Below are 12208 nucleotides of genomic sequence, written 5' to 3' on the forward strand. Positions count from 1 at the left end.
GGTATTGATGTTGTTGTTATTGTTGTTGTCGTTATTGAGGATTTATAAAGGCTGACTCGTTCTGAGAGCAATGTAAATACAGTTCGGCAAATAAGCGACGTCATCAATGAGTTCTCGGTGATTTCGGCTACGGCACAATTCGCAACGGGCCGAGTCTGCCCTGATTCATGGTACCACGACACCAGTCCTCCTTCTTCCATGGAACACGAAAATGTATCCAAAATCGATTGTTCAAGTAACAGACAGTAAAAAGAAATACCATTAAATCCCCTGCTTTAAGTTAATTAGTGAAAATGAAGCCCGAGTATTCTGTGTTGAGCCGAGTGTGTGCATGCCGGAGTGGCCTTGTGTGTGGACCGCCGGGGAGGACCAGCGGTTGCAGTAGTTCTCGCTCACCGTTACTTTACTCAGGGGCAATGACTATGAATTTACTAAAGAGTGTCTTTACCCACCGGAACGCCAAGATTCTCAAGACAGGTAAGGCAGTGACAGGTGTGTGAGTAAGTGACGAGCGTAGTGGTGAGATAAGAGCAGGTATTGTTAGGCACACCACTTCAAGCTTGGCCATGGGTTAATATTAACTTTGTACTCAAACGTTGAGTGACAGACAGTGTCAGTACTCCTCTTGGTCAATATATAGTTTCGGCTATGACTCTACTTCAGATGCTTTATATATTTATTTCTGTGTGTTTTGTTAGATCAAACCTGCAGGAAATTGGATTTTCTCTGTTCGATCAACAGAGCAATAGGTTGCTATTTATTTACATATTTGTTTATTTGATATTACTGTGTTTATTTTACTTATTTATCTATTTACTTCCTTTATTTCTTTCTTTATTTATTTATTATCTATATTTATTTATTTATTCTTTATTTATATATTTTATTTTATTTATATGTTTATTATTATTATTTTATTTATTTATTTTATTTATTTTTTATCATTTATTTATTTTATTTATTTTTTATTTATTTATTTATTTATTTATTTTATTTATTTATTTTTTTTTTTTGCAATGCTGAAATTTGACAGTTTTGTGAAACCTCAAACATGATGCAAACTTAGAAATCTTGGGCTTTTAAAGTTCAGTTTGAAATCACCACTCAAAATGTTTGTTTCCTGACTGAATGATTTGAAGTAGTGAAAAGACCACAACATTAATTACTTGCATTTGAATCTTTCTTAAGTTGAAACATTACTCTTTCTCAAGGCACATAATAATTATCTGAGCCATCACTTGTCTTTTTCTGTTAGCAATTTGCTCTTTGCTACATTGAATTTGGTTTCCACTATTAGTTTTTATGAACATAACATTCATCTAATTAGCTTGTAATGCTTCCTGTTCTATTTTTTTCTTTCCTTCTTTCTTTTTGTGCATGTTCAGCAATGATGTGTGACTGTCACAGAGGTTGTGCAATGGTTTCACCACCACATCTTGATCCGGCTGCATTCAAGCCACAGAAGGTTCTTATCCTCACAAAGCTGTCCAGATATGAGTTTGAGAGACGGCGCCACCCTGAACTCACTGAGAAGGAACTAGAGAAATGCCTAAGATTAAGAGGATCAGATTATAACAACTTGCTGTATCACCATTACATACACAAGGTAGGATATACAAAAAAAAAATATCATACTATAATTCATATTGCTTGGTGGGAGATTGTGAACAGGCTTATAGGGATGCTTTTCATCTAATGAATTTGAGATAGGGTAGAATTTCTACTTAGTGTTCAGGGTACTATTTGAGTTAAGGTTAGAAACCCATTCTTTCATCTGTAGTTTGGGAGCTGATGTATGGACAAGATAGAAAGGATCAACCTTGGTCAAATTGTCCTTCATTATGCACCAGTGTGAGAAGGCATGACCATGAACAACTGAATCTGGAATTTTCAGTCTCAGTATCTTTTACACAATACATTAATCCTACTTTTACTATTAAAGTTATGTTCTCAGTAAACATCACATTTAATGAATTAGTAAGTGGTGAGATTATCTCTACACAGGGAAATTATATTTAAGGGAACCTTTGCCAAAGATGCAAGTAGTAAGTATGAAAAAAATATGTATATAGTAAAATTTTTGCTTTTTGTTTGATACTTGACTCATTAACACATAAACCTGTTCATTGCACTATGTCCCTTCTCAGCATTACATTTTCCTCTAGTGTCATCATGTTTATATCCCTTTCTGGTTTTTATCATTATCAGCTCTGCTGAATGTTTTGTGATCTAAGTCTCTGAAGTCTCTGGCTAGTACAGTGGTAGTGTGTTGGCCTCACATTGTGAGGTCAGCAAATCAAGTTTCACCCTGGCCTGTGAGCTTAGGCTGTTTATTGGGAGATTTCTGCTGTGAGGAGTTGGATAAGCCAGGCTTGTGTTCTGGAGAGCATCAATAATGGATCCTGGAACTAAAACCAGGGAACTTTTACATTCAAATACCACAAAACAGTGGTGGTGCATTACATTGGTACAGTAATATCAGCTATACCATTTTAGATCCACTGGCTTTTAATTTAAGAGTTAATTCATTTTTTAACTCATCTTTATGATGTGGTTACATTTTCTTCTTTTCTTCATATGGAGGCTTAAATGATCATCTTTTGCAAGTGTGAGTGTGTGGACATATAGAGAATAATCTGTAAATATATGTATTTCAGTAGACATGATGATGATGAACAAACACTATAAAGAATGAGATAATTATGTTCTAGAACCAGTTTAATTGTTAGAGCTGGTCATCTTTGTAGCTTTATGTATATATCATGGCTTCATTAAAGTAACTGTCAATATTATGTCTGCCATTTTTGGACATGGATTGCCATTTAAAAATTCTTGACACTCCTTTCCTTTAATACTGAGAAAAACCACCACATAATAGATAATGTAGCTAACTAATACCATTACCTATTAAAATATAGATATTTTATGTAGATAGGGATTTTAAAAACCTGTTAAATGTTTACTTGGTGGATAATCATGTCAAAATTTTATACCTTATAGCAATCATACATTGTATGAATCACTTACTTAAAATCTTAAATCTGATTTTAGACATTACCAAAGTAATCCTTTGATAAGCAATGATCAGAACGGTCACCATAGGGAGAAACTGTAAGAGAAGCCTTATCTCAAAACAAGTGGTAATTACATTCCTGAAACCAGGATTGTGTTTACATTGCTGTTATCACTGTGTCTTCCTAATCAAAGTTGGTTTTAATGTTGGTGTAGTCTCTTTTGTCAGAACAGACTGCTGTTTAAACCGCTGGTTACCTTATACTAGTGTTCCCAACACAGTAGACTCCCTTAGTAATGAACTACAGGGCAGGTTAATGATGCTGAAAAGATTAAGAAAATTGAGGGTAAAGTGTGGGGGTGCAATCTAAAATTTAATTACTTGCCCATCAAGATCATGGGATCACCATCACAGGCTTTGCTAACAGTCTCAACTTGTCATCTGAAAAGTTCATACATTCCTCATGTTTTAAATTCTCACAACAGAAGTAACCATTTTCTGTTACCAATACACACTGCTCTCATTCTCTGTCCATCTCAGCCTGCCTTTTTCCTCTCATTGTCTTATAAGGGGTTTCCTTAAATACCTACAATATTATTCCATTTATTTATTTATAGTATGTCATGTAATTTGTTTCCATTTCCTCGATAAGTGAGCAAACCATTTGAAAATACTGCATTTTATCACATGCACAACTCCATAATTCAATCTTCACCTTGAAGAAACCTAACGAACCTTTCCCTATTTACTACTTCCATTGCTTGCACAGATGTCCTAGCTATGTAGCTGTCTATGGTCAGCCAATTCATCTCCTCTCTCCTACATCAGTGTTGCCATTATAACCTCTCTCTCTCTCTCTCTCTCTCTCTCTCTCTCTCTCTCTCTCTCTCTCTCTCTCTCTCTCTCTCTCTCTCTCTCTCTCTCTCTCTCTCTCTCTCTCTCTCTCTCTCTCTCTCTCTCTCTCTCTCTCTCTCTCTCTCTCTCTCTCTCTCTCTCTCTCTCTCTCTCTCTCTCTGATCTAATTACTGTCCTTGGAAAGTATTTGCTTAGGACTGAACTGAAGTACTGAAATTTATTCGCTTATGTCTTCATTGTATGTGGATTTTTCTTAATTCAGTTATGCCATAATTTTTCCTTCAAGAAGTAAGTACATTTTCACTTTGTGCTAAAAAGTTTTATTAATTAATAACATTAGTTTGAACAGTTAAAAACAAGTAAAAACCTCTTTGATATAGATTTCAAAAGAATCATATAAATTTACAAACTTTATCAAATGATATAGGTGAATCATTGATGGCCCTCTCAATGTTGATTATCTTCACTTACTATTCTGTTATGAGTCTCCCTTAAATTCATGATAATAACTTACTCTGTATATTTTTGTAATCCGCTTATTTATAGTTTTGTTTGTTAGAAATAATTTCATGAATACAGATACTCTATAGTAGATTGAACTTAGAAGTAGTATATCATTACTTTTCTAGGGTGTTGAAAATACTGTGAATAGTGTTTTCACTGCTGCTGGCATTGAGACAAGAGTAGTATATCGATTTGACTACACTGATCCCAACATTGAATGGGCTGATGCCATTGTGACCACTGGGGGTGATGGGACATTCCTACTTGCAGCCTCCAGAATCTTAGACAGAAACAAGCCCCTCATTGGATTTAATTCAGATCCAACAAGATCAAAGGGACAGTTATGCCTACCTCAGAAATATTCTGTTGAAGTTCAAGAAGCAGTTGACAAACTGTTGAAAGTGAGTATAATGATGACAATGGCTATATATTACTCATTGTTATTATTTCATCTCATCTTGAATTATCAGAATTATAATATACCGTTCATCAGTTCTGTTTTATGTTTTTTCAAGATTGTTAAGTTACTGTTTGCTTTACCATACATATATATCACATCATGCCATGTAGAATTATGAGGGAATGTAATTGGTGTTTATTTTCATTAGGGAAAATTCCGTTGGACATTTCGGAGGAGAATTCGGGTCACACTTATTGGAGATGATATCTTCAAACCACCAGTGGAACTTCACAATCAGCAGTTGCAGTATCATGAGTATAGGTATGTGGGATTTTGTGAGTTTGTAAGAAATATCAGTAACTTTGTACATGCAAATAAACTTGAAATATGCAGTATATGGGTACAACTTACTATGTAGAAGCATGTCTGTTTACCAGGTATTTGATTCCATAGGTCCAGATATTTTGTTCCTTGCAATATAATAATAAATCTGTACTACTTATATTATAGTTATCAATATCATCATCACTATCATTATTATCATTATCATTATAATCATTTTCTTTGTCCCACTAAAAGTAGGCTGCAAATGAGTTTAAATTCAGGGCAGAAAAGCTTACAGTTAGAGATTGCTGCTGTTGTTGTTGTGCACAATAAAAAACATGTGCATGACTAGTTCTCTCTCTCTCTCTCTCTCTCTCTCTCTCTCTCTCTCTCTCTCTCTCTCTCTCTCTCTCTCTCTCTCTCTCTCTCTCTCTCTCTCTCTCTCTCTCTCTCTCTCTCTCTCTCTCTCTCTCTCTCCTCCATATATTCTTGTCTTACTTTAAAGCCAGATCCTTTCCAAAATTGAATTTAGAAACTTAGGAATTTGATGGTATTTTGATGATGTCATGTGTGTGGCTACATTAACAATGATAAGCAGTGTAGAATTACAATCTGCATGAAGAATGTTTGTGGAGCAAGAAAGAGTAGTTGTACATAACAAGGAGTGGAAGGCAGATGAGAATAGAGGGTCAGTGAGACAGCCTTGAAAGCCTTGTTTGGAGGTTCTTCATCTGGCCTAATCAAGTATTCAGGTCAATAAAGTCCCATCCACACTGGGACTCGTGCCACACTTCATGGAGTGGGAAAATGAGGGTGTTGGGGGGATGAGCATCCACATTATGTGGCATGAGCTGTTGCACAAACACATGCTACTCTGCCCACTCAGTGTCATCAGAACTGTCAGAGAAAGGGTATGCATGGATGCTGCTGCTGCTAACATAGTTCTTTTGTGGAATATTGTTGAAAAAAATAGAGGAAGCTTTGGCACAAGGAATGGATGTCTAGACACAGTGAAAGAGGAAGTCCATTCATTTTTGTTATTTTATGATGAGTGATGGGAAGGTGTGGTACAGGCAAGTAATGAACATATGAAAATTACTGTGACTGATGAAAATCACTATTCATGGTATGCCTCAATAGGAAACTAGTAAAGTAAATTTCAGAATGCATAGCCTTATAGAATCCAAATTCCTCTAAATGGACAAAGTTTCATGAACTTAATCTTAGACAAAGTATAAAACCTTAGATTTGATTCAGGTGATATGCAGGTACCTGGACATGGAGCCTCAGTTGCGGAATGTTCAAGAAGATATGCCTCCCTGCAGCGAGACGGGTATGGCCCGAAGAGTCCTTCCGGTCTTGGCTCTAAATGAAGTGAGTCATTGTTATGATATTCCACTATGATTCATTTGTGCACATCTTGTTTTCATAAACAATAAAGGATGAGATAATGCTAAAAACAATTTCTAATATAATTTGATGCCCATCACTAAGAAAGGGTAATGCCTAGTATTTGAAGAAGTGAGTTGAAGCAGTGATCTGAAGGAAGTTAAATTTGTTTTATACTTTTTCACAAGCTATTTCATAATTGCATGTACATGTACCTAACATACTTACACTTTAAGAGAGGAAGTAACCTGGAGAAGGAAGTTTATTGGATATAGCACATTACTTTTTTCAAAATAAATATTGCAAACATCTGGCAACATCTTTGTGTGTTTTATAGGAATATTGTTTATAGAGTTAGGGATTGTAATACAGCCCATATATTGATAGCCTTTACACTTTTATCAATATCATCATCTTTTTGAAGGTATACTGCTTATGTCACTCATGTATTCACCTAATGGTGGCTTGCCAAGTTGCATAGTCTCTACCAGCCTACCAGTACAGATTGAGGTCTCTGGCCCACTTCATTCTAGACTTTTCACGTGTCTACCTCTAAAACTATGTTCCAGCTCACTTTTCATTCCATTACTCTTCTCTGTCCTCTCAACATTCCCAAATCAGCTCAATCTACATTAGTCACAAACTACATAGGCCCAAAGCTATCCTTGTGAGTGAGTCTTTAGTCAAAATAAGGATCAGAGCTTACAGTGACACATACATAGTGAGGAAGATGATGTCCACTATCTATCACACCTTTATTATCATTTATATTTATCACTGTAAGTGTTTTATAACTCAGTTAATGCAACACACAAGGTATATGCATTTTCCTTGTATGGTGATATTGTGGATGGATGTCAAAGATGAACAGAAATGGCTGTTTATTTATTTATTTATTTATTTATTTATTTATTTATTTATTTATTTATTATTTATTTATTTTATTTATTTTTATTATTATTATTATTTATTTATTTATTTTATTATTTTATTTTTTTTAACTCGTTGATGAGAGGCTTATAACTCATAGGACTGTGCTAGAAACACTTGGCAACATTAAAGACTCCCTGGATATTTTTAACTGTGTTGCATTGCAAGATTTTTTGTTAAAAATTACAACTTTTAGGAATGACACGAGTACTATATCAAGTCAGTATTAGACTTCATATATCTGTCTGATTGCATATGTTGTAAACAGCTAATCTTGATCTTAAACAGAATGAGAGGATTGAAAGTCAATCTAGTTCAAATATTGTGTTCCAAGATACTTTTCATTCTATCATGGATTGTGTCAGTAACAAGATCTTTATGAGTGAAAATGCCATTTAATTACAGGTGTTTATAGGAGAGTGCGTGTCTGCCAGAGTGTCTTACCTGGAACTGAGTATGGACAGCATGAGTCCCATCAAGCAGAAGTGTTCTGGACTCATTGCCAGTACAGGTATGTTTGAATATATTAAGTTTACATCAGCATTAACCAATGAAAATTTATTGTTACTGTAGGCATTTCACTGTATAAAAAATTAAGTTGCTAGGAACTATGATGACCACATTTGTGATTTAAGTTCCTGTTAAACAATTCATAATATTTTCAGTGAAACAAATATTCTACTGCAGCACTCCTCATGTTTTGACTTCTTGATAGTTTGCAATGATGAGATCATTCTTTTGGGATCACCTTGAAAAAAAAGCATATAACACTAGTTGCATTGCTATAAGAGGGACTTGTTGAGTTCGTCTGAATGACATTTCACCAAGCAGCTTGTATCTTTACTTTTATATATTTAAAGTTTATGTTTGTCACACCAGTAGTGGATGACTGCTAGCCAACCTTGTATTGTTTAGTCCATTGCTGTATTCTTCACCCTCATACACATAATATTTGAAATTTCCATAAGAGTTTATCCTATGTTGAACAATGACAGTAGTATATGACCTATCTTATTAGTGATGGCCTTTGTGAGGGAGTTCAGATGTATATCATTTTATAAGATTTGCAAAACTGTTTTGTTTTGTGAAAAAACCTGCTTCATGTAAGACGATAATTAATTTATGTCTCTCGGCTCCATTCTTTTCCAGCATGTCTGTACTACTACTAATAAGAGAGAGAGAGAGAGAGAGAGAGAGAGAGAGAGAGAGAGAGAGAGTTAGCTAGTTAGTTAGTTAGTTAGCCATGGATATTTTTCAAGTGAGTTCTAAGGAGCATGCACCAGAATAGAGTCCATTGTTCCCTTCTTTATAAGCATTTCTGACAAACCTTAAATATTCCTACCACTGTTATTATAGAGATGGCAATCCCAATCTTTAGTATTCTTTCAGTGCTGTGTGTGTGTGTGTGTGTGTGTGTGTGTGTGTGTGTGTGTGTGTGTGTGTGTGTGTGTGTGTGTGTGTGTGTGTGTGTGTGTGTGTGTGTGTTTACCTAGTTGTAATTTTACCGGGCCTGAGCTACATTCGTGCAGTTCCATCTACATATCTACACTTGTCCAGTTTTTCCCTAAAGTTGTGCACACTTTTTTGCAAATACTACCTCCTCACTAAACTTGTTCCAGACTTCTGTATTTCTCTGTGGGAAACTATATTTCTTTGTTACTCAAGCTTTTTTTTTTTTTTTTTTTTTTTTTTTTTTTTTTTGCGTGTGTGTGTGTGTGTGTGTGTGTGTGTGTGTGTGTGTGTGTGTGTGTGTGTGTGTGTGTGTGTGTGTGTGTGTTCATGTGTAACTGGTGTTTCCTACTTCTCTTAGCAGCAGCTTCTCCTCATCTATTTATTCCACTCTATTCCACAATTTATAAATTAGTATTCCTCTTTGTTCCAATATTGGCAGATTCATTTCCTTTAACCTGTCTTCATATGTTACTTCTTCCAGTTCTAGAAGCATCTTCATTGCCATCCTTTGTTTCCTTTCTAGTTTTTTTGCATGTTTCTTGTGGAGAGACCACACTGATTCAGCGTATTCCAAACTTTGGTCTAATCATAGTGGTCATATCTTTCACATCATATCTTTCTTTATCCATGTAGTGGAATGCTCTTCCAGTATTTCTCACCATTTTATATGTATCTCTGAATATCTTTTCTACATGCTCCTTCAACTGTTGACTATCCTGTGTTATCACTCCCAGATCTTTCTCTTCTTGTACTCTTATTATTTCTTCATTTCCTATATTTTATGTCCCATTTTGGTCTCTTCATTTTATCCCATTTTCATTACATGACATTTTTTTCACATTAAATTCCATCCCACATTTCTTTCTCCAGTCCCAGATTTTATTTATCCTTTTATATATATATATATTATATATATATATATATATATATATATATATATATATATATATATATATATATATATATATATATATATATATATATATATATATTATATTCATTATTGCTAACTGCTTGATTTTAAGATAATCACATACTTTTAAGTAAGAAGGTATTTCATTTCAGGAACTGGCTCAACTTCCTGGACATACAATGTGAACAAACTCACTGAGCAGAATATGGAAGAAATATTAACAATTGTAAAAGAAGAAACTGGTTACAAGATAAGAGACACAGATGAAAAATTTGTAAGCAAAATCACTGAAATATTTAACCAAATGCTGATTACCAGCCCAGGTAAATTATTAAATTACATGATTTTAAATCAGATCCTATACTGATGAAAAAAAATACAATCAAATGGTTCCTTGCAATTTCATACATTGTTACTGTTTTGCAGAGGCACCCAGGATGGTGTACACCATTCGAGATCAGCTAGTGTCGTCACCTTTGCGTAGTGAGTGCATTAAACCTCGGGGAGTGGCCAAATCAATAGGTGTAAGGTCTCGGTGCTTTGATGCTTCTCTAGTCATAGATGGTGGCCTGTCCTTCACTTTCAATGATGGAACAAGAGCCCTGCTGGAAATACATGACGAAGATGCTCTTCGAACTGTCACATTACACGGAGATGTAACAGAGGTGGTATTCAAGCATTAATATCAGAAAAGTCATTAGAATACTGATATTTGGAAGCTTGATGTTTCATATTTTGCATTAAATAATTTCTATTATTATTCTCTAATTGGATAGGTTCTAATTTAACCTTTATTTTGTTTAAAGGACTGTCATAGTGAGCTGCAGTCATTTTATCTGTGTTGTTCATAACCTAAACTATTGACCTCTCCTTCATTGCATCCTTTTAGTAATTAATCATGCTTCCGGTTAAAATATCCCAACTTTCAACCCTTAGTGAACATGAATTCACCACTCATGAAACCCTCAGTGACATGAATGGATTAAATATTTTTTAAATTTGCCTGGATTAAATATTTTTTAAATTTGCCCAACATAACAGATTCATAAGTGCATGAATCATCTTTACAACATCCAAACATGATTTCAGCTTACATAAGACAGCTTACATAAGTCTGGCTCATTGGACTGCAAGTCTGGATCAGAGGTACTTTACCGGATATTAAAATTGTTGTGCATGACAGGCTGAGGAACAAAGCTGTCATAATAAGCAAGGACTGATAGTTTTTAAGATTCATGTTCTGATAGTGTTGAACTATTTTCACCTGTCAACCTTGTGGTATAGGGGCTAGTGCGCTGAATTCACTGCCAAGAGGCCCTGGGTTTGAATCCAAGAATATGCAGTGGCAATTTAGGTTTTGACTACTTCACACTGTAAATCACCTTCCAAGATACCCTAAGCCAGTGTGGCAGAGATGTGTCATGAACACCCCTAAACCTTTTGTCCTACAGTGGAATATTATAAGTTGAAGATAGTGATAACATGTTTTTTTTCTCTACTGTCTTCAATTTTTAGTAACAATTGTCTTTTATTTATGTACCAGGCTGACATCCCCACAATAGGGAAAGCCAAGACAAGTGCCCCCTCATCTTTCAACACACACACACACACACACACACACACACACACACTTACACATTCCCTAGAACTAACTTCAGGTGTACAAGCATATCCATGTTTCTTTGCATTAGGGCTCAACAGTATAACTGATGTAGCCTTCGTACATCATGATAAACTATCCCATTTTTTAACAGAAAGTAGTAAATCTCAGAAATATTGTGTAAATACTACTTAGAAGTTGTGGTGAAAGCATTTATGGTTTCAGTTTTGTTTTTCCTTGATACATTAGTTTATATGATATGTTGACCAATTGATACTCAAGAAAATTTTGCCTTGAGAACATGTTTAATTTATCAAAGAAGTGCAATAGTGTATTTATGAAATTTGCATTTTGAAATGTAAACATTTGTATATTGCAGGAAATGTTGCAATTAGGATTTTCCTTGGTGATTTTTAGTTTATGACATGGTTCAGAGCTCCTATATATAAATTATTAATAAAATTCCTAGAAAATACAAAATGCAGTATCATTTGTATAACACTTGCAATGGTGTGGTAGTGCCTGGTTATTTCCAGAGGTGAGTATCAATATCTTCTACATGCTATTGTTTTGTATTCTTTTCCTATACATTTTATCCAGAGGTAAGGAACCCCTCACTCATGCCATTTTTTTCTATTTCTTAAAGTTATGATGGAAGATTTACAGATGCAGCTTTATCCATACCTGTTACTCCACATATGTTTTGTAGACATCTTATCTACATTCATTCTTATTCTATCTTATGTGCATTCAATTTCATCTCTTCAGCTAAAGGCATTGTATCCTCACTCTACCACCCAAACTAATATCAAAAACCTCTCCTGTATA

At 34.8% G+C, this 12208-nt stretch overlaps 1 protein-coding gene across 2 annotated transcripts; it reads left to right on the forward strand.

Annotated features, from left to right (window-relative positions):
• Positions 1-126: 126 nt before the first annotated feature.
• Positions 127-11860, forward strand: LOC135090748 (NAD kinase 2, mitochondrial-like). Of its 2 annotated transcripts, none has more exons than XM_063987808.1 (8): positions 127-477; positions 1386-1606; positions 4498-4773; positions 4981-5093; positions 6365-6470; positions 7821-7926; positions 9933-10054; positions 10207-10393. In XM_063987808.1, exons 1-8 carry the CDS (start codon positions 294-296, stop codon positions 10243-10245), a joined length of 1167 nt encoding a protein of 388 aa, XP_063843878.1. In that variant the 5' UTR covers positions 127-293; the 3' UTR covers positions 10246-10393. The 2 variants fall into 2 exon arrangements, with proteins under 2 accessions (XP_063843878.1, XP_063843869.1); XM_063987799.1 differs by having other exon boundaries at positions 131-477; positions 9933-10103; positions 10207-11860.
• The last annotated feature ends 348 nt before the right edge of the window (positions 11861-12208 follow it).

This window comes from Scylla paramamosain, chromosome 3, assembly GCF_035594125.1.
Source record: "Scylla paramamosain isolate STU-SP2022 chromosome 3, ASM3559412v1, whole genome shotgun sequence".
In the NCBI taxonomy this organism is placed as follows: domain Eukaryota; kingdom Metazoa; phylum Arthropoda; class Malacostraca; order Decapoda; family Portunidae; genus Scylla; species Scylla paramamosain.